We start from the raw sequence: 23442 nt of genomic DNA, 5'->3' as shown, positions 1-23442 counted from the left end.
CGCTGAGATACTTTCCCTCGTGTCCTCCGCTGTGACTGTAACTGCGGCAGCAGAGCGCAGGCGCTGAGATACTTTCCCTCGTGTCCTCCGCTGTGACTGTAACTGCGGCAGCAGAGCGCAGGCGCTGAGATACTTTCCCCCGTGTCCTCCGCTGTGACTGTAACTGCGGCAGCAGAGCGCAGGCGCTGAGATACTTTCCCCTCGTGTCCTCCGCTGTGACTGCGGCAGCAGAGCGCAGACGCTGAGATACTTTCCCCTCGTGTCCTCCGCTGTGACTGTAACTGCGGCAGTAGAGAGCAGGTGCTGAGATACTTTCCCCTCGTGTCCTCCGCTGTGACTGTAACTGCGGCAGCAGAGCGCAGGCGCTGAGATACTTTCCCCTGGTGTCCTCCGCTGTGACTGTAACTGCGGCAGCAGAGAGCAGGTGCTGAGATACTTTCCCCCCGTGTCCTCCGCTGTGACTGTAACTGAGGCAGCAGAGCGCAGACGCTGAGATACTTTCCCTCGTGTCCTCCGCTGTGACTGTAACTGCGGCAGCAGAGCGCAGGCGCTGAGATACTTTCCCCCGTGTCCTCCGCTGTGACTGTAACTGCGGCAGCAGAGCGCAGGCGCTGAGATACTTTCCCCTCGTGTCCTCCACTGTAACTGCGGCAGCAGAGCGCAGACGCTGAGATACTTTCGACTCGTGTCCTCCGCTGTGACTGTAACTGTGGCAGCAGAGCGCAGACGCTGAGATACTTTCCCCTCGTGTCCTCCGCTGTGACCGTAACTGCGGCAGCAGAGCGCAGACGCTGAGATACTTTCCCCTCGTGTCCTCCGCTGTGACTGTAACTGCGGCAGCAGAGCGCAGACGCTGAGATACTTTCCCCTCGTGTCCTCACTATGACTGTAACTGCGGCAGCAGAGCGCAGACGCTGAGATACTTTCCCCTCGTGTCCTCCGCTGTGACCGTAACTGCGGCAGCAGAGCGCAGGCGCTGAGATACTTTCCCCTCGTGTCCTCCGCTGTGACTGTAACTGCAGCAGCAGAGCGCAGACGCCGAGATACTTTCCCCTCGTGTCCTCCGCTGTGACTGTAACTGCGGCAGCAGAGCGCAGACGCTGAGATACTTTCCCCTCGTGTCCTCCGCTGTGACTGTAACTGCGGCAGCAGAGCGCAGACGCTGAGATACTTTCCCCTCGTGTCCTCCGCTGTGACCGTAACTGCGGCAGCAGAGCGCAGACGCTGAGATACTTTCCCCTCGTGTCCTCCGCTGTGACTGTAACTGCGGCAGCAGAGCGCAGACGCTGAGATACTTTCCCCTCGTGTCCTCCGCTGTGAATGTAACTGTGGCAGCAGAGCGCAGACGCCGAGATACTTTCCCCTCGTGTCCTCCGCTGTGACTGTAACTGCGGCAGCAGAGCGCAGACGCCGAGATACTTTCCCCTCGTGTCCTCCGCTGTGACTGTAACTGCGGCAGCAGAGCGCAGGCGCTGAGATACTTTCCCCTCCGCTGTGACTGTAACTGCGGCAGCAGAGCGCAGGCGCTGAGATACTTTCCCCTCGTGTCCTCCGCTGTGACTGTAACTGCGGCAGCAGAGCGCAGACGCTGAGATACTTTCCCCTCGTGTCCTCCACTGTGACTGTAACTGCGGCAGCAGAGCGCAGGCGCTGAGATACTTTCCCCTCGTGTCCTCCGCTGTGACTGTAACTGCGGCAGCAGAGCGCAGACGCTGAGATACTTTCCCCTCGTGTCCTCCGCTGTGACTGTAACTGCGGCAGCAGAGCGCAGGCGCTGAGATACTTTCCCCTCGTGTCCTCCGCTGTGAATGTAACTGCGGCAGCAGAGCGCAGACGCCGAGATACTTTCCCCTCGTGTCCTCCGCTGTGACTGTAACTGCGGCAGCAGAGCGCAGACGCTGAGATACTTTCCCCTCGTGTCCTCCGCTGTGACTGTAACTGCGGCAGCAGAGCGCAGGCGCTGAGATACTTTCCCCTCGTGTCCTCCGCTGGGAATGTAACTGCGGCAGCAGAGCGCAGGCGCTGAGATACTTTCCCCTCGTGTCCTCCGCTGTGACTGTAACTGCGGCAGCAGAGCGCAGGCGCTGAGATACTTTCCCCTCGTGTTCTCCGCTGTGACTGTAACTGCGGCAGCAGAGCGCAGACGCTGAGATACTTTCCCCTCGTGTCCTCCGCTGTGACTGTAACTGCGGCAGCAGAGCGCAGGCGCTGAGATACTTTCCCCTCGTGTCCTCCGCTGTGACTGTAACTGCGGCAGCAGAGCGCAGGCGCCGAGATACTTTCCCCTCGTGTCCTCCGCTGTGACTGTATCTGCGGCAGCAGAGCGCAGACGCTGAGATACTTTCCCTCGTGTCCTCCGCTGTGACTGTATCTGCGGCAGCAGAGCGCAGACGCTGAGATACTATCCCCTCGTGTCCTCCGCTGTGAATGTAACTGCGGCAGCAGAGCGCAGACGCTGAGATACTTTCCCCTCGTGTCCTCCGCTGTGACTGTAACTGCGGCAGCAGAGCGCAGACGCTGAGATACTTTCCCCTCGTGTCCTCCGCTGTGACTGTAACTGCGGCAGCAGAGCGCAGGCGCTGAGATACTTTCCCTCGTGTCCTCCGCTGTGACTGTAACTGCGGCAGCAGAGCGCAGGCGCTGAGATACTTTCCCCCGTGTCCTCCGCTGTGACTGTAACTGCGGCAGCAGAGCGCAGGCGCTGAGATACTTTCCCCTCGTGTCCTCCGCTGTGACTGCGGCAGCAGAGCGCAGACGCTGAGATACTTTCCCCTCGTGTCCTCCGCTGTGACTGTAACTGCGGCAGTAGAGAGCAGGTGCTGAGATACTTTCCCCTCGTGTCCTCCGCTGTGACTGTAACTGCGGCAGCAGAGCGCAGGCGCTGAGATACTTTCTCCCGTGTCCTCCGCTGTGACTGTAACTGCGGCAGCAGAGCGCAGGCGCCGAGATACTTTCCCCTCGTGTCCTCCACTGTAACTGCGGCAGCAGAGCGCAGACGCCGAGATACTTTCCCCTCGTGTCCTCCACTGTAACTGCGGCAGCAGAGCGCAGACGCTGAGATACTTTCCCCTCGTGTCCTCCTCTGTGACTGTAACTGCGGCAGCAGAGCGCAGACGCTGAGATACTTTCCCCTCGTGTCCTCCGCTGTGACTGTAACTGCGGAAGCAGAGCGCAGACGCTGAGATACTTTCGACTCGTGTCCTCCGCTGTGACTGTAACTGTGGCAGCAGAGCGCAGACGCTGAGATACTTTCCCCTCGTGTCCTCCGCTGTGACCGTAACTGCGGCAGCAGAGCGCAGACGCTGAGATACTTTCCCCTCGTGTCCTCCGCTGTGACTGTAACTGCGGCAGCAGAGCGCGGACGCTGAGATACTTTCCCCTCGTGTCCTCCGCTGTGACCGTAACTGCGGCAGCAGAGCGCAGACGCTGAGATACTTTCCCCTCGTGTCCTCACTATGACTGTAACTGCGGCAGCAGAGCGCAGACGCCGAGATACTTTCCCCTCGTGTCCTCCGCTGTGACCGTAACTGCGGCAGCAGAGCGCAGGCGCTGAGATACTTTCCCCTCGTGTCCTCCGCTGTGACTGTAACTGCGGCAGCAGAGCGCAGACGCCGAGATACTTTCCCCTCGTGTCCTCCGCTGTGACTGTAACTGCGGCAGCAGAGCGCAGACGCCGAGATACTTTCCCCTCGTGTCCTCCGCTGTGACTGTAACTGCGGCAGCAGAGCGCAGACGCTGAGATACTTTCCCCTCGTGTCCTCCGCTGTGAATGTAACTGCGGCAGCAGAGCGCAGGCGCTGAGATACTTTCCCCTCGTGTCCTCCGCTGTGACTGTAACTGTGGCAGCAGAGCGCAGACGCTGAGATACTTTCCCCTCGTGTCCTCCGCTGTGACTGTAACTGCGGCAGCAGAGCGCAGACGCCGAGATACTTTCCCCTCGTGTCCTCCGCTGTGACTGTAACTGCGGCAGCAGAGCGCAGACGCTGAGATACTTTCCCCTCGTGTCCTCCGCTGTGACTGTAACTGCGGCAGCAGAGCGCAGACGCTGAGATACTTTCCCTCGTGTCCTCCGCTGTGACTGTAACTGCGGCAGCAGAGCGCAGACGCTGAGATACTTTCCCTCGTGTCCTCCGCTGTGACTGTAACTGCGGCAGCAGAGCGCAGACGCCGAGATACTTTCCCCTCGTGTCCTCCGCTGTGACTGTAACTGCGGCAGCAGAGCGCAGACGCTGAGATACTTTCCCCTCGTGTCCTCCACTGTGACTGTAACTGCGGCAGCAGAGCGCAGACGCTGAGATACTTTCCCCTCGTGTCCTCCGCTGTGACTGTAACTGCGGCAGCAGAGCGCAGACGCTGAGATACTTTCCCCTCGTGTCCTCCGCTGTGACTGTAACTGCGGCAGCAGAGCGCAGACGCTGAGATACTTTCCCCTGGTGTCCTCCGCTGTGACTGTAACTGCGGCAGCAGAGCGCAGGCGCTGAGATACTTTCCCCTCGTGTCCTCCGCAGTGACTGTAACTGCGGCAGCAGAGCGCAGACGCTGAGATACTTTCCCCTCGTGTCCTCCGCTGTGACTGTAACTGCGGCAGCAGAGCGCAGGCGCTGAGATACTTTCCCCCCGTGTCCTCCGCTGTGGCTGTAACTGCGGCAGCAGAGCGCAGGCGCTGAGATACTTTCCCCCCGTGTCCTCCGCTGTGACTGTAACTGCGGCAGCAGAGCGCAGGCGCTGAGATACTTTCCCCTCGTGTCCTCCGCTGTGACTGTAACTGCGGCAGCAGAGCGCAGGCGCTGAGATACTTTCCCCTCGTGTCCTCCGCTGTGACTGTAACTGCGGCAGCAGAGCGCAGGCGCTGAGATACTTTCCCCTCGTGTCCTCCGCTGTGACTGTAACTGCGGCAGCAGAGCGCAGACGCTGAGATACTTTCCCCTCGTGTCCTCCGCTGTGACTGTGACTGCGGCAGCAGAGCGCAGGCGCTGAGATACTTTCCCCTCGTGTCCTCCGCTGTGACTGTAACTGCGGCAGCAGAGCGCAGGCGCTGAGATACTTTCCCCTCGTGTCCTCCGCTGTGACTGTAACTGCGGCAGCAGAGCGCAGGCGCTGAGATACTTTCCCCTCGTGTCCTCCGCTGTGACTGTAACTGCGGCAGCAGAGCGCAGGCGCCGAGATACTTTCCCCTCGTGTCCTCCGCTGTGACTGTAACTGCGGCAGCAGAGCGCAGGCGCTGAGATACTTTCCCCTCGTGTCCTCCGCTGTGACTGTAACTGCGGCAGCAGAGCGCAGGCGCCGAGATACTTTCCCCTGGTGTGATCGGCTGCTCAGGATTTGAGGACCTTACTCTGTATCTCTTTGGAACCTCATGTACTGTGTAACTATGTAACCTTGTAATGTTGTTATACAATGTATTGTGCACGTTTTCTGTTCTAGGTTCGTCTTTCCGCGCACCCACGAGGAAGTGGCCCACGTTCCCCACGCGTTTTGCCTGGAAGTTTGGCTATGAGATGGTTACTTTGTGAATCACAGTAGGATTTGTTTATCTGTTTATTTGTCACTGTTATATTGTATGATTGTGTGTATATATAAATCAGTTTGCATATATTTATTAACACCATAGTGTTGTTTACATATACAGCACCCTTTAATTACATTATTGACACTATCACTTAATACATGTACACCAATTAGGGTAGTGCTTATTGCACACACGCACATATTTTTAACCCCTACCACAGACCTGCACAACTCCAGTCCTCGGGGGCCGCAAACAGGACAGGTTTTCAGGATATCCCTACTTCAGCACAGCTGGCTCAATTAGTGGCTCAGTATGACTGGAGTTGTGCAGGCCTGCCCTACCATATCGCCTGAATATAGGGCTGGTTTTTTCCCCCTAAAAATGTCCTTCCGAAAACTGTCCTCGCACTATAAGCGCAGCCGAACACCTTCCGCATTTCACCTTCACAACGTTCGGGTCGTATTATGTGCGTGGCCGCGCTATATTCGGGCCAATACGGTACTTATTTATTGGTCAAAGCATCTGTCAGGGTCTCCTAGACCTCCTGCCTAGCCATAGTTCTTCTTTGTCCACCGGGTGTGCTGCTGCCTTCTGTGGGCTCTGGGGTTCCTCTGTATGCCGGTCTTCTTGTTGCTCCTGTCTCTGTCCTTTATAGCCTCTGCTTCCTGTTTGGTTCTTTGCCTTTGTTTTGAGTCAGACTCCATTGCACATGCTTCTGTCTCTGATCCTGATCTGTTCCTATACCCGTCCTGTATTTGATTCTGTTCTTAGTAAAGGCCCTTGCTGGTAATCTGGCTTGTCCCTGTTTGTTCCCTAGTCTCAGTCCCTGCTCCCCGGTCTCAGTCCCTGCTCCCTGGTCTCAGTCCCTGCCCCCAGACCTGTTCCTGCTCCCCTGTTCTGTTCCAGTCTCCTCGTTGCCGACCTCTGCTTGTTACCCGACTGCGCTGTCTGCCGCCTGCCTCGGACCCTCTGATTGTGATCCCTACTACACTTCTGCTGTTCCGGCCACCGAGATCCTACCCGCCACAGGAGTCCCCCGTGACAGCATCACAGAAGAAATGGTGGAGGAAGCATGAGATTTTTGGGAACCTCATCACTGTATTTTTTTAGTTTTTTTCACAATGAGGATTTCCGTTCCTATATTTTGGGATTCCTCATTGCTCCGGGGTTTTTTTAATCGGGGGGTTCTTTTTGCATTGTATTATGTACTATCCTTTTACAAAGGTCGTCCTTACGCTGCACCCGCTTTACAGAAGTACGGCTGTAACTTCAGGAGCTTATTAGTGGCTAAGTAGGCCATTTACTGGAGTCCCCTTGGAGGCCACACCCACTCCTGATGCTTTTCGCAGAGCTTGGCGTGCTTGGAGTCCGTGGTGGAACGCGAGCTCCCCCGTGGTGACGTCACCAGGTTCAGCTGCGCTAGTATCAGAGACTCTGAAGGAACCCTGCTACTCCTCATTTGGGAATGCCCCCGTGTGTGAGAGAGAAGCAGAAATACGGAGACATTGATTTGTGTATCGAGAAACGTTTCTCACTTTTTGGAAAGAAACGGTTTTAATGTATGAATATAATATGTATGAATATATGTATGAATATAATATATATGTAGGAGGGCTGTTGTGTGCACACACTGGAACATATTCTGTGAGGCCCTATTAGTAATAAGCGATGAGTTATTCAGCTGCTTTGTATACAGTGATTTCATTGGTGACCACCAATGGGAATTGGACACATCTTAACCTCGGGCAAAGAACACAGGTCTGGACTACGAGGAGGTCTGGACTACGAGGACTACCTTTTATCCAGGTCTTCCAATGCAGACCGCCTAGTGCGTGGATGAGATGAGACGCCAACGGGAATTGGACACATCTTAACCTCAAGCAAAGAACACAGGTCTGGACTACGAGGACCGCCTCTTATCCAGGTCTTCCAATGCAGACGCCAACGCAAGACCACCAAGATTGTGTGGGCGTAGACCATTAATGCCAATAGTGAGCAAGGATGTCTACTACTCTGATCGGAAGTCCTCCCCGATGACGACCGCCAAAGAGGTTGTACACCGGTGACCAGAACAAGGCCGACAAACAGGTGGTGAGTATTAATACTGTAGGTAAACAGTTAACAGTTAAGGTTTTATGTATTCTACTCAAAGTGAGGGGAAGCCTTTGGTGGCAGTTTAGTTTTACAAGTGTCCAAATATCACCCTAGAGATAGTCTATGTGCATTCTCTCTCATGGAGATATTTATTAGCTACTGCATCTGTAGGCTCATTTAGGGCCTTTGTCAGGTTGCCCCTGTGATTCTTTTAAAATTTACATCCTTGTTTTCATAATTTCTGGTCATTAATAACATTTTTCATGGTTTGTTAACCCCGAGTGCTCCCTAAAGGGATTATTTATTCCTTTATATCATTATATTTCCCTGGAGCACCGCAAGCTCTCTTACATTAGGGGCTTACCAGCTGGCATTGTGGTATCGGTTTATATTTTGGGTTGTGTATGTGGTATCTATCCCCCTCTTTCTTCCTCATTATATATATATATATATATATATATATATATATATATATATATATATATATATATATATATATGTATATATGTGCAGGGCTCGACAAATACACTCGCCCGATCGCCATGCGCGAGTGCATTTTGGCTGCTGTCGAGTGCTTAATGCGGCGGCGTCCCTCAGCCTTCTCCGTCTTCCTCTTCAAAATTGATCTTTTCCCCCCTGCAGCTCTAGTTAAAATGACAACAGGACACTACGTGACACAGCGCCATGTTACGTGACGCTGCCGCATCCCGTTGCCATGGCCACACGGCCATTTTACCTGGAGCTGCAGGGGAAAAATCAATTTGCAGGGGAGAAGACAGAAGGCCGCACCTTGCTGTCGGATGCCGCCGCAGGTAAGAATCATGAGGAAGGGAGGGGGGTGAGGGAGTATTTTTGGTGGAGCGAGTGGGTTTTTCCCCAGTTTGTCGGGCCCCGGCTATGTGTATGGAAGATGCTTGTCTACCCTACTAACAGCACAGGGCTGAGAACATTATCAGGCAGTTAATGCAAACGCCTATTGTAGGGAGACTGACGTTTCTGATGGCCTAGGCATGTTAGGGGTTAACTTTAGGTGTGTAATGGATGAACTAATAATGCTTACTGTGCTGAATTGGTAAATAGCTGGTTTTGTATGTCACAGTTTAGTTCCTCTTTTACAGTGACTGTCTTAGTTTCGTGGCTGGCACTCAAATAGTTAATGTGCTAGTGAGTGTGTGGTTGACTTCGCTAGGGGAGGACCCTCTCCCCCATTCCCTGAGATAAGAGTATACAAGCTTTGTCTTGGGAGCGGGGGGCAGGACGTTGTCCGTGAACAAGGCCAACGGTCAAGTCGTGCTATTTGTGTTGGGGAATACACGATCGCAGAAGAATAACTAATTGCCAGGCACCTGTGCAGGGTGTGGGGTATACCAACGGCTAACACTGTCCGCAGCCAAGTATTTCAATAAACAATAGTTGACTAACAATTGGTGTGGGCGTCCCCAGGTGTGTACTTGTTGGTGACGCAGACCACTAAAGACAGCACGAGCGGATTCTTGCTTTTTGCCATAATCGTGGGTGATATTGACAATCTGAACAAGCATTTTTACCAGTACATTTTGAACAAGTATTTCCTGTCGGCGCATTTGGCGTAGTCGGCAGGATAAGCAACCCGTCAGCACACCTATGGACAGGGGAAAACATTGGGGTTTAGGACCCAGTGTTTACCTACACAAACAGGGAGGGGCTGTGTGTGAGAGACAGACCTACGGAGAAGGGAGAACTAGCAAGATCCGTTTCCCAAGACCGGAGAAGTAGGACTGCAGCAGGTGTTCTGATCCGGTCATACCTGAAAGGGAGGAAGAGCGCGATCCAGTGACAAACTGTGGAGGGATCGAGACGAGCAGGGCCATCAAGTCATGAGTAGTTGGAGTAAAGCACCAAGGAGATCGCTCCCAACTTACACAAACAGGACTCTGAGAAGAAGACTCTATCCCACATCTACTCCTGTTTCGCTCGGAGTGACTCAGTAACTGACCAGCCACCGCTATATACACATCAGGCTCGCAACCACAACTGGTTTTCTCCAACCTGTATAAGCCCCAACTCTGTGCCGGCACTAACCGTGGCCCACTAGTTTAACCTCTGGGCCACCGGACCATACCACAGGACTATGGGACTACTGCGCAGTGATATTACCATGTGTTGTTGTGCTGTTGATTACATGTGTGACGGGTACCTGCAAGTGTGTATTGATGCACGTGACACACGCACAAAAGGAGGAGATCAGCGATCCTCTAATCAAGAAATGAGAAAGTATCATATATAAAGAAGTGCCGGGGTGGTAACCTGTGTTACCGCGCACACACAACACAACGGTAACATACAATAAGTTAAAGATATGGGGGGGGGGGGGGAGAATCAATTGCAAGCCACAAGTCCATAAGTGTGTCTAATGATAACACAACTGTAAGGATGAAGGTGCTTGGGCAGGGCTTCTCTCTCTGAGGGAGGAGAGCCGGGACCGGCTGCTCCATAGCTCGGGAGAAGGCGCCGCGTCCAGTTCCTGCAGGAGTCTCAGCTGCTGCTCCTCCTCCGGGGGGCGCCGCGACCAACTCGGGGGGGAGGGGAAATCCCTCAACCAAGCAGGGGAGGGCGAGGGATTTGAACTTTAGGCGGGGAGCATTAGAATTGAAGGGGGAAAGGGTTAAAGAACCGCATGTTGATTAGGCGGCCATGACGGCACGCCTGCGGCAAAAATGCAGAGACAGACACACACACACACTGAAGAGAGTCATGGGCTGACACACACACACACACACACACACACACACACACACACACACACACACACACAGTGAAGAGAGTCCCCGCTGTGTTAGGCCTTGATTACACCGGCGGTCGGGCCCTCGCTCACTCAGGGCGATGCACCGTCTGAAACCTGCACTGCAGGCGGGAGGCATCGGGAGGCAACAGGGAGGCGTGGCCATGACATCACGGGAGCGGTTCGCCCTCATTGGCTGATCCACACACGTGACGTGGTCATCGCTTGGGGAAATCAATTTTCCCTGCTCTAAAAATGTGCACGCTTATCCGTCTCGTTCGCACGCGCGGAGTGGAAACCATGGATTTGTTTTGGCGCACGCCTGGCCACTTTGGGTATAAACAGGGCCTTATCTGCACCAGAGCACAACACGCTAATAAGCGCCTCCCTGGGGTAAGACCCCACACGTTAACACACACACTGGGGGCTTCAGGCCCTCACTCTGTCCTACATACTTCCGCACTACCTGGGAAGAGGGGTTACATTAATGACCTGCTCACCCAAAGCATCCTCCACTCCACACCCAGGTCACACACCCCCCTCGTCACCCCGAGCGCCCCGCTCTCCTTACCCAAAGAGCGGAGGGTCCGGTAATTGTCCATCATGACCTCCTTATAAAGCTGCTTCTGCCATTCTTCTAAATACTCCCATTCCTCCTCCGAGAAACGCACCGCGACGTCCTCAAACGTCACCGGCCCCTGAAACACAAAGTATCCCCCGATCAGCACCTCCTGCTCCACGTCCCACCAGGACAAAGAGAGACCCCCCCCCCCCCAATGTCACCGGCCCCAGAAACACAAAGTATCCCCCGATCAGCACCTCCTGCTCCACGTCCCACCAGGACAAAGAGAGACCCCCCCCCCCCAATGTCACCGGCCCCAGAAACACAAAGTATCCCCCGATCAGCACCTCCTGCTCCACGTCCCACCAGGACAAAGAGAACCCCCCCCCCCCCCAGTGTGAGTAGAAGGTGCCGTGAATGCAGAACTTCCAGGAAGGGAGCAGACACAGACCATGGAAGGGGACTGAGCAGGACACCCCGTCACCCCGATATCTCAGGGGGACTGAGCAGGACACCCCGTCACCCGATATCTCAGGGGGACTGAGCAGGACACCCCGTCACCCGATATCTCAGGGGGACTGAGCAGGACACCCCGTCACCCGATATCTCAGGGGGACTGAGCAGGACACCCCGTCACCCGATATCTCAGGGGGACTGAGCAGGACACCCCGTCACCCGATATCTCAGGGGGGACTGAGCAGGACACCCCGTCACCCGAAATCTCAGGGGGACTGAGCAGGACACCCCGTCACCCGAATCTCAGGGGGACTGAGCAGGACACCCCGTCACCCGATATCTCAGGGGGACTGAGCAGGACACCCCGTCACCCGATATCTCAGGGGGGACTGAGCAGGACACCCCGTCACCCGATATCTCAGGGGGACTGAGCAGGACACCCCGTCACCCGATATCTCAGGGGGACTGAGCAGGACACCCCGTCACCCCCGATATCTCAGGGGGACTGAGCAGGACACCCCGTCACCCGATATCTCAGGGGGACTGAGCAGGACACCCCCGTCACCCGATATCTCAGGGGGGACTGAGCAGGACACCCCGTCACCCGATATCTCAGGGGGACAGAGCAGGACACCCCGTCACCCCGATATCTCAGGGGACTGAGCAGGACACCCCCGCCACCCGATATCTCAGGGGGACTGAGCATGACACCCGTCACCCCGATATCTCAGGGGGGACTGAGCTGGACACCCCATCACCCGATATCTCAGGGGGACTGAGCAGGACACCCCGTCACCCGATATCTCAGGGGGACTGAGCAGGACACCCCGTCACCCGATATCTCAGGGGGACTGAGCAGGACACCCCGTCACCCGATATCTCAGGGGGACTGAGCAGGACACCCCGTCACCCGATATCTCAGGGGGACCTGAGCAGGACACCCCCGTCACCCGATATCTCAGGGGGGACTGAGCAGGACACCCCCGTCACCCGATATCTCAGGGGGACTGAGCAGGACACCCCGTCACCCGAATCTCAGGGGGACTGAGCAGGACACCCCGTCACCCGAAATCTCAGGGGGACTGAGCAGGACACCCCGTCACCCGATATCTCAGGGGGACTGAGCAGGACACCCCCGTCACCCGATATCTCAGGGGGACTGAGCAGGACACCCCCGTCACCCCGATATCTCAGGGGGACTGAGCAGGACACCCCGTCACCCGATATCTCAGGGGGACTGAGCAGGACACCCCGTCACCCGATATCTCAGGGGGACTGAGCAGGACACCCCGTCACCCGATATCTCAGGGGGACTGAGCAGGACACCCCGTCACCCGATATCTCAGGGGGGACTGAGCAGGACACCCCGTCACCCGATATCTCAGGGGGACAGAGCAGGACACCCCGTCACCCGATATCTCAGGGGGACTGAGCAGGACACCCCGCCACCCGATATCTCAGGGGGACTGAGCATGACACCCCGTCACCCGATATCTCAGGGGGGACTGAGCTGGACACCCCCGTCACCCGATATCTCAGGGGGACTGAGCAGGACACCCCGTCACCCCGATATCTCAGGGGGACTGAGCAGGACACCCCGTCACCCGATATCTCAGGGGGACTGAGCAGGACACCCCGTCACCCCGATATCTCAGGGGGACTGAGCAGGACACCCCGTCACCCGATATCTCAGGGGGACTGAGCAGGACACCCCGTCACCCGATATCTCAGGGGGACTGAGCAGGACACCCCGTCACCCCGATATCTCAGGGGGACTGAGCAGGACACCCCGTCACCCGAAATCTCAGGGGGACTGAGCAGGACACCCCGTCACCCCGAAATCTCAGGGGGACTGAGCAGGACACCCCGTCACCCGATATCTCAGGGGGGACTGAGCAGGACACCCCGTCACCCGATATCTCAGGGGGACTGAGCAGGACACCCCGTCACCCGATATCTCAGGGGGACTGAGCAGGACACCCCGTCACCCGAAAATCTCAGGGGGACTGAGCAGGACACCCCGTCACCCGAAATCTCAGGGGGACTGAGCAGGACACCCCGTCACCCGATATCTCAGGGGGACTGAGCAGGACACCCCGTCACCCGATATCTCAGGGGGGACTGAGCAGGACACCCCGTCACCCGATATCTCAGGGGGACTGAGCAGGACACCCCGTCACCCGATATCTCAGGGGGACTGAGCAGGACACCCCGTCACCCGATATCTCAGGGGGGACTGAGCAGGACACCCCGTCACCCGATATCTCAGGGGGACTGAGCAGGACACCCCGTCACCCGAAATCTCAGGGGGACTGAGCAGGACACCCCCGTCACCCGATATCTCAGGGGGGACTGAACAGGACACCCCGTCACCCGATATCTCAGGGGGACTGAGCAGGACACCCCCGTCACCCGATATCTCAGGGGGACTGAGCAGGACACCCCGTCACCCGATATCTCAGGGGGGACTGAGCAGGACACCCCGTCACCCGATATCTCAGGGGGACTGAGCAGGGACACCCCGTCACCCCCGATATCTCAGGGGGACTGAGCAGGACACCCCGTCACCCGATATCTCAGGGGGACTGAGCAGGACACCCCGTCACCCGATATCTCAGGGGGACTGAGCAGGACACCCCCGTCACCCGATATCTCAGGGGGACTGAGCAGGACACCCCGCCACCCGATATCTCAGGGGGACTGAGCAGGACACCCCGCCACCCGATATCTCAGGGGGACTGAGCATGACACCCCGTCACCCGATATCTCAGGGGGGACTGAGCTGGACACCCCCGTCACCCGATATGTCAGGGGGACTGAGCAGGACACCCCGTCACCCGATATCTCAGGGGGACTGAGCAGGACACCCCGTCACCCGATATCTCAGGGGGACTGAGCAGGACACCCCCGTCACCCGATATCTCAGGGGGACTGAGCAGGACACCCCGTCACCCCGATATCTCAGGGGGACTGAGCAGGACACACCGTCACCCGATATCTCAGGGGGACTGAGCAGGACACCCTGTCACCCGATATCTCAGGGGGACTGAGCAGGACACACCGTCACCCCGATATCTCAGGGGGACTGAGCAGGACACCCCGTCACCCGATATCTCAGGGGGACTGAGCAGGACACCCCGCCACCCGATATCTCAGGGTACAGCACCAACATTTCAGCATATGGCACAAATCTCTGCTAATGTAATGCCAGGAGCGCCCCCAAATCTCTGCTAATGTAATGCCAGCGCCCCCCCCCCCCTAAAATCTCTGCTAATGTAATGCCAGCGCCCACCCCCCCAGATCTCTGCTAATGTAATGCCAGCGCCCCCTCCCAGATCTCTGCTAATGTAATGCCAGCGCCCCCCCCCAGATCTCTGCTAATGTAATGCCAGCGCTCCCCCCCCAGATCTCTGCAAATGAAATGCCAGCGCCCCCCCCAGATCTGTGCTAATGTAATGCCAGCGCCCCCCCCCCAGATCTCTGCTAATGTAATGCTAGCGGCCCCCCCAGATCTCTGCTAATGTAATGCCAGCGCCCCCCCCAGATCTCTGCTAATGTAATGCCAGCGCCCCCCCCCCCCAGATCTCTGCTAACGTAATGCCAGCCGCCCCCACCCAGATCTCTGCTAACGTAATGCCAGCGCCCCCCCCCCAGATCTCTGCTAATGTAATGCCAGCGCCCCCCCCCCCAGATCTCTGCTAATGTAATGCCAGCGCCAGCGCCCCCCCAGATCTCTGCTAATGTAATGCCAGCGCCCCCCCCAGATCTCTGCTAATGTAATGCCAGCGCCCCCCCCCAGATCTCTGCTAATGTAATGCAGCGCCCCCCCCCCAGATCTCTGCTAATGTAATGCCAGCGCCCCCCCCCAGATCTCTGCTAATGTAATGCCAGCGCCCCCCCCCCAGATCTCTGCTAATGTAATGCCAGCGCCCCCCCCCCAGGTCCTCTGCTAATGTAATGCCAGCGCCCCCCCCCCAGATCTCTGCTAATGTAATGCCAGCGCCACCCCCCCCAGATCTCTGCTAATGTAATGCCAGCGCCCCCCCCCCCCCAGATCTCTGCTAATGTAATGCCAGCGCCCCCCCAGATCTCTGCTAATGTAATGCCAGCGCCCCCCCCCCCCAGATCTCTGCTAATGTAATGCCAGCGCCCCCCCCCCCCCAGATCTCTGCTAATGTAATGCCAGCGCCCCCCCCCCAGATCTCTGCTAATGTAATGCCAGCGCCCCCCCCCCCCCCAGATCTCTGCTAATGTAATGCCAGCGCCAGCGCCCCTCCCCCCCCCAGATCTCTGCTAATGTAATGCCAGCGCCCCCCCCCAGATCTCTGCTAATGTAATGCCAGCGCCCCCCCCCATATCTCTGCTAATGTAATGCCAGCGCCCCCCCCCCCAGATCTCTGCTAATGTAATGCCAGCGCCCCTCCCCCAGATCTCTGCTAATGTAATGCCAGCGCTCCCCCCCAGATCTCTGCTAATGTAATGCCAGCGCCCCCCCCCCCCAGATCTCTGCTAATGTAATGCCAGCGCCCCCCCCCCCAGATCTCTGCTAATGTAATGCCAGCGCCCCCCCCAGATCTCTGCTAATGTAATGCCAGCGCCCCCCCAAGATCTCTGCTAATGTAATGCCAGCGCCCCCCCCCAGATCTCTGCTAATGTAATGCCAGCGCCCCCCCCAGATCTCTGCTAATGTAATGCCAGCGCCCCCCCCCCAGATCTCTGCTAATGTAATGCCAGCGCCCCCCCCCAGATCTCTGCTAATGTAGTGCCAGCCCCCCCCCCCAGATCTCTGCTAATGTAATGCCAGCAACCCCCCCCCAGATCTCTGCTAATGTAATGCCAGCGCCCCCCCCCCCAGATCTCTGCTAATGTAATGCCAGCGCCCCCCCCAGATCTCTGCTAATGTAATGCCAGCGCCCCCCCCAGATCTCTGCTAATGTAATGCCAGCGCCCCCCCCCCCAGATCTCTGCTAATGTAATGCCAGCGCCCCCCCCCCAGATCTCTGCTAATGTAATGCCAGCGCCAGCGCCCCCCCCCAGATCTCTGCTAATGTAATGCCAGCGCCCCCCCAGATCTCTGCTAATGTAATGCCAGTGCCCCCCCCCCCCAGATCTCTGCTAATGTAATGCCAGCACCCCCCCCAGATCTCTGCTAATGTAATGCCAGCGCCCCCCCCCCAGATCTCTGCTAATGTAATGCCAGCGCCCCCCCCCCAGATCTCTGCTAATGTAATGCCAGCGCCCCCCCCAGATCTCTGCTAATGTAATGCCAGCGCCCCCCACCCCCCAGATCTCTGCTAATGTAATGCCAGCGCCCCCCCCAGATCTCTGCTAATGTAATGCCCAGCGCCCCCCCCCCAGATCTCTGCTAATGTAATGCCAGCGCCCCCCCCAGATCTCTGCTAATGTAATGCCAGCGCCAGCGCCCCCCCCCCCAGATCTCTGCTAATGTAATGCCAGCGCCAGCGCCCCCCCCCCCCAGATCTCTGCTAATGTAATGCCAGCGCCCCCCCCAGATCTCTGCTAATGTAATGCCAGCGCCCCCCCCCCCCCCAGATCTCTGCTAATGTAATGCCAGCGCCCCCCCCCCCCCCCCAGATCTCTGCTAATGTAATGCCAGCGCCCCCCCCCCCAGATCTCTGCTAATGTAATGCCAGCGCCCCCCCCCCCAGATCTCTGCTAATGTAATGCCAGCGCCCCCCCCCAGATCTCTGCTAATGTAATGCCAGCGCCCCCCACCCCCCAGATCTCTGCTAATGTAATGCCAGCGCCCCCCCCCCAGATCTCTGCTAATGTAATGCCAGCGCCCCCCCCCCCAGATCTCTGCTAATGTAATGCCAGCGCCCCCCCCCAGATCTCTGCTAATGTAATGCCAGCGCCCCCCCCAGATCTCTGCTAATGTAATGCCATCGCCCCCCCCAGATCTCTGCTAATGTAATGCCATCGCCCCCCCCCCCAGATCTCTGCTAATGTAATACCAGCGCCCCCCCTCCCAGATCTCTGCTAATGTAATGCCAGGCCCCCCCCAGATCTCTGCTAATGTAATGCCAGCGCCCCCCCCCAGATCTCTGCTAATGTAATGCACAGCGCCCCCCCCCCAGATCTCTGCTAATGTAATGCCAGCGCCCCCCCCCAGATCTCTGCTAATGTAATGCCAGCGCCCCCCCCCAGATCTCTGCTAATGTAATGCCAGCGCCCCCCCCCCCCAGATCTCTGCTAATGTAATGCCAGCGCCCCCCCCCCCAGATCTCTGCTAATGTAATGCCAGCGCCCCCCCCCCAGATCTCTGCTAATGTAATGCCAGCGCCACCCCCCCCCAAATCTCTGCTAATGTAATGCCAGCGCCCCCCCCCAAGATCTCTGCTAATGTAATGCCAGCGCCCCCCCCCAGATCACTGCTAATGTAATGCCAGCGCCCCCCCCCAGATCTCTGCTAATGTAATGCCAGCGCCCCCCCCCCAGATTTCTGCTAATGTAATGCCAGCGCCCACCCCCAGATCTCTGCTAATGTAATGCCAGCGCCCCCCCCCCAGATCTTTGCTAATGTAATGCCAGCGCCCCCCCCAAATCTCTGCTAATGTAATGCCAGCACCCGCCCCCCCCAGATCTCTGCTAATGTAATGCCAGCGCCCCGCCCCCCCCAGATCTCTGCTAATGTAATGCCAGCGCCCCCCCCCCCCAGATCTCTGCTAATGTAATGCCAGCGCCCCCCCCCCAGATCTCTGCTAATGTAATGCCAGCGCCCCCCCCCAGATCTCTGCTAATGTAATGCCAGCGCCCCCCCCCAGATCTCTGCTAATGTAATGCCAGCGCCCCCCCCCCAGATCTCTGCTAATGTAATGCCAGCGCCCCCCCCCAGATCTCTGCTAATGTAATGCCAGCGCCCCCCCCCAGATCTCTGCTAATGTAATGCCAGCGCCACCCCCCCCAGATCTCTGCTAATGTAATGCCAGCGCCCCCCCCCCCAAGATCTCTGCTAATGTAATGCCAAGCGCCCCCCCCCCAGATCACTGCTAATGTAATGCCCAGCGCCCCCCCCCAGATCTCTGCTAATGTAATGCCAGCGCCCCCCCCCCAGATCTCTGCTAATGTAATGCCAGCGCCCACCCCCAGATCTCTGCTAATGTAATGCCAGCGCCCCCCCCCAGATCTTTGCTAATGTAATGCCAGCGCCCCCCCCCCAAATCTCTGCTAATGTAATGCCAGCACCCGCCCCCCCAGATCTCTGCTAATGTAATGCCAGCGCCCCGCCCCCAGATCTCTGCTAATGTAATGCCAGCGCCCCCCCCCAGATCTCTGCTAATGTAATGCCAGCGCCCACCCCCAGATCTCTGCTAATGTAATGCCAGCGCCCCCCCCCCAGATCTCTGCTAATGTAATGCCAGCGCCCCCCCCAAATCTCTGCTAATGTAATGCCAGCACCCCGCCCCCCAGATCTCTGCTAATGTAATGCCAGCGCCCGCCCCCCCAGATCTCTGCTAATGTAATGCCAGCGCCCAACCCCCCAGATCTCTGCTAATGTAATGCCAGCGCCCCCCCCCCAGATCTCTGCTAATGTAATGCCAGCGCCCCCCCCAAATCTCTGCTAATGGTTAATGCCAGCACCCACCCCCCCAGATCTTTGCTAATGTAATGCCAGCGCCCAGCGCCCCCCCAGATCTCTGCTAATGTAATGCCAGCGCCCACCCCCCAGATCTCTGCTAATGTAATGCCAGCGCCCACCCCCCAGATCTCTGCTAATGTAATGCCAGCTGCCCCCCCCCAGATCTCTGCTAATGTAATGCCAGCGCCCCCCCCAGATCTCTGCTAATGTAATGCCAGCGCCCCCCCCAGATCTCTGCTAATGTAATGCCAGCGCCCCCCCAGATCTCTGCTAATGTAATGCCAGCACCCCCCCCCAGATCTCTGCTAATGTAATGCCAGCGCCAGCGCCCCCCCAGATCTCTGCTAATGTAATGCCAGCGCCCCCCCCCAGATCTCTGCTAATGTAATGCCAGCGCCCCCACCCCAGATCTCTGCTAATGTAATGCCAGCGCCCCCCCCCCAGATCTCTGCTAATGTAATGCCAGCCCCCCCCCCAGATCTCTACTAATGTTAATGCCAGCGCCCCCCCCAGATCTCTGCTAATGTAATGCCAGCGCCCCCTCCCCAGATCTCTGCTAATGTAATGCCAGCGCCCCCCCCCCCCAGATCTCTGCTAATGTAATGCCAGCGCCCCCCCCCAGATCTCTGCTAATGTAATGCCAGCGCCCCCCCCAGATCTCTGCTAATGTAATGCCAGCGCCCCCCCCAGATCTCTGCTAATGTAATGCCAGCGCCCCCCCCAGATCTCTGCTAATGTAATGCCAGCGCCCCCCCCCAGATCTCTGCTAATGGTAATGCCCAGCACCCCCCCCAGATCTCTGCTAATGTAATGCCAGCGCCCCCCCCCCCCCAGATCTCTGCTAATGTAATGCCAGCGCCCCCCCCCAGATCTCTGCTAATGTAATGCCAGCGCCCCCCCCCAGATCTCTGCTAATGTAATGCCAGCGCCCCCCCCCAGATCTCTGCTAATGTAATGCCAGCGCCCCCCCCCAGATCTCTGCTAATGTAATGCCAGCGCCCCCCCCCCCCCAGATCGCTGCTAATGTAATGCCACGCACCCCCCCCAGATCTCTGCTAATGTAATGCCAGCGCCCCCCCAGATCTCTGCTAATGTAATGCCAGCGCCCCCCCCCCAGATCGCTGCTAATGTAATGCCAGCGCCCCCCCCCAGATCTCTGCTAATGTAATGCCAGCGCCCCCCCCCCAGATCTCTGCTAATGTAATGCCAGCACCCCCCCCAGATCTCTGCTAATGTAAATGCCAGCGCCCCCCCCAGATCTCTGCTAATGTAATGCCAGCGCCCCCCCCCCCAGATCTCTGCTAATGTAATGCCAGCGCCCCCCCCCAGATCTATGCTAATGTAATGCCAGCGCCCCCCCCCCCCAGATCTCTGCTAATGTAATGCCAGCCCCCCCCCCAGATCTCTGCTAATGTAATGCCAGCGCCCCCCCCAGATCTCTGCTAATGTAATGCCAGCGCCCCCCCCCCCAGATCTCTGCTAATGTAATGCCAGCACCCCCCCCCAGATCTCTGCTAATGTAATGCCAGCGCCCCCCCCCAGATCTCTGCTAATGTAATGCCCAAGCGCCCCCCCCCCCAGATCTCTGCTAATTTAATGCCAGCGCCCCCCCCCCCCCAGATCTCTGCTAATGTAATGCCAGCGCCCCCCCCCAGATCTCTGCTAATGTAATGCCAGCGCCCCCCCCAGATCTCTGCTAATGTAATGCCAGCGCCCCCCCCCCCCAGATCTCTGCTAATGTAATGCCAGCGCCCCCCCCCCCAGATCTTTGCTAATGTAATGCCAGCGCCAACCCCCCCCCCAGATCTCTGCTAATGTAATGCCAGCGCCCCCCCCCAGATCTCTGCTAATGTAATGCCCAGCGCCCCCCCCCCAGATCTCTGCTAATGTAATGCCAGCGCCCACCCCCCAGATCTCTGCTAATGTAATGCCAGCGCCCCCCCCAGATCTCTGCTAATGTAATGCCAGCGCCCCCCCCAGATCTCTGCTAATGTAATGCCAGCGCCCCCCCCCAGATCTCTGCTAATGTAATGCCAGCGCCCCCCCCCCAGATCTCTGCTAATGTAATGCCAGCGCCCCCCCCCCAGATCTCTGCTAATGTAATGCCAGCGCCGCCCCCCAGATCTCTGCTAATGTAATGCCAGCGCCCCCCCCAGATCTCTGCTAATGTAATGCCAGCGTCCCCCCCAGATCTCTGCTAATGTAATGCCAGCGCCCCCCCCTCAGATCTCTGCTAATGTAATGCCAGCGTCCCCCCCAGATCTCTGCTAATGTAATGCCAGCGTCCCCCCCAGATCTCTGCTAATGTAATGCCAGCGCCCCCCCCCCCCAGATCTCTGCTAATTTAATGCCAGCGCCCCCCCCCCAGATCTCTGCTAATGTAATGCCAGCGCCCCCCCCCAGATCTCTGCTAATGTAATGCCAGCGCCCCCCCCCCAGATCTTTGCTAATGTAATGCCAGCCGCCACCCCCTCCCCCAGATCTCTGCTAATGTAATGCCAGCGCCCCCCCCCCCCAGATCTCTGCTAATGTAATGCCAGCGCCCCCCCCCCCCAGATCTCTGCTAATGTAATGCCCAGCGCCCACCCCCCAGATCTCTGCTAATGTAATGCCAGCGCCCCCCCCCCAGATCTCTGCTAATGTAATGCCAGCGCCCCCCCCCCAGATCTCTGCTAATGTAATGCCAGCGCCCCCCCCAGATCTCTGCTAATGTAATGCCCAGCGCCCCCCCCAGATCTCTGCTAATGTAATGCCAGCGTCCCCCCCAGATCTCTGCTAATGTAATGCCAGCGCCCCCCCTCAGATCTCTGCTAATGTAATGCCAGCGTCCCCCCCCAGATCTCTGCTAATGTAATGCCAGCGTCCCCCCCCAGATCTCTGCTAATGTAATGCCAGCGCCCCCCCCAGATCTCTGCTAATGTAATGCCAGCGCCCCCCCTCAGATCTCTGCTAATGTAATGCCAGCGCCCCCCCCAGATCTCTGCTAATGTAATGCCAGCGTCCCCCCCAGATCTCTGCTAATGTAATGCCAGCGCCCCCCCCAGATTTCTGCTAATGTTATGCCAGCGACCCCCCAGATCTCTGCTAATGTAATGCCAGCGCCCCCCCCCCCCAGATCTCTGCTAATGTAATTCCAGCGCCCCCCCCCCCAGATCTGCGCTAATGTAATGCCAGCGCCCCCCCCCCAGATCTCTGCTAATGTAATGCCAGCGCCCCCCCCCCCCCCAGATCTCTGCTAATGTAATGCCAGCGCTCCCCCCCAGATCTCTGCTAATGTAATGCCAGCGCCCCCCCCCCCAGATCTCTGCTAATGTAATGCCAGCGCCCCCCCCCCCCCCCCCCCCCCCCCAGATCTCTGCTAATGTAATGCCATCTAATCCCCTCTACAGCTTAACCCACGTCCGGGGGGGGGGGGGGCCAAATCCGAAGATAACCGTCAAATCCCCCCTGCAGACACGGCTCCCACGGCTCCCACCCTCACCTTCCCCCCTGCAGACACGGTGCTCCCCCCCCTCACCTTCCTACCCTGTAGACACGGTGCTCAACCCCCTCACCTTCCTCCTGTAGACACGGTGCTCCTCCCCCCTCACCTTCCCCCCTGCAGACACGGTGCTCCCCCCCCCCTCACCTTCCCCTGCAGACACGGTGCTCCCCCCCTCAACCTTCCCCCCTGAAGACATGATGCTCCCCCCACCTTCCCCCCTGCAGACATGATGCTCCCCCCTCACCTTCCCCCCTGCAGACACGTGCTCCCCCCTTTCACCTTCCCCCCTGCAGACACTCTGCTCCCCCCCCTGCAGACACGGTGCGGCCCCCCGTCTCACCTTCCCGCCTGCAGACACGTGCTCCCCCCCCCCTCACAATCCCCCCTGCAGACACGGTGCTCCCCCCCCTCTCACCTTCCCCCCTGCAGACACGGTGCTCCCCCCCTCCTGCAGACACGGTGCTCCCCCGTCTCACCTTCCCCCCTGCAGACACGGTGCTCCCCCCCCGGGAAGGTGAGAGGGGGGGAGCACCGTGTCTGCAGGGGGGAAGGTGTTCCCCCCTGCAGACACGGTGCTCCCCCCCCTCTCACCTTTCCCCCTGCAGACATGGTGCTCCCCCCCTCACCTTCCCCCTGCAGACATGCTGCTCCCCCCCCCACCTTCCCCCCCCCCTGCAGACACGGTGCCCCCCCTCACCTTCCCCCCTGCAGACACGGTGCTCCCCCCCCTGCAGACACGGTGCTCCCCCCCCTGCAGACATGGTGCTCCCCCCCCTTGCAGGACATGGTGCTCCCCCCCCTCACCTTCCCCCCTGCAGACATGGTGCTCCCCCCCCTCACCTTCCCCCCTGCAGACACGGAGCTCCCCCCCCCCTCACCTTCCCCCCCTGCAGACACAGTGCTCACCCCCCACCTTCCCCCCTGCAGACATGGTGCTCCCCCCCCTCACCTTCCCCCCTGCAGACATGGTGCTCCA

At 58.2% G+C, this 23442-nt stretch overlaps 1 protein-coding gene across 5 annotated transcripts in view; it reads right to left on the bottom strand.

Moving 5' to 3' along the window:
* LOC142473271 (uncharacterized) overlaps positions 1 to 23294 on the bottom strand; it is a 53174-nt gene extending 29880 nt beyond the window's left edge. For all 5 annotated transcript variants that reach the window (XM_075580473.1, XM_075580474.1, XM_075580476.1 and 2 more), the window contains exons 1-2: positions 23271 to 23294; positions 10936 to 11062 (exon numbers count right to left, since the gene is read on the bottom strand). In XM_075580473.1, coding sequence (XP_075436588.1) covers positions 10936 to 11062; positions 23271 to 23288 — 145 coding nt within the window. In that variant the 5' untranslated portion in view covers positions 23289 to 23294. The remainder of the gene's footprint in view (positions 1 to 10935; positions 11063 to 23270) is intronic.
* Positions 23295 to 23442: the final 148 nt, after the last annotated feature.

This window comes from Ascaphus truei, assembly GCF_040206685.1.
Source record: "Ascaphus truei isolate aAscTru1 chromosome 2 unlocalized genomic scaffold, aAscTru1.hap1 SUPER_2_unloc_2, whole genome shotgun sequence".
Lineage (NCBI taxonomy): Eukaryota > Metazoa > Chordata > Amphibia > Anura > Ascaphidae > Ascaphus > Ascaphus truei.
Note: the sequence above shows the minus strand (reverse complement) of the source record. Positions and strands in the feature narration are given on the sequence as shown.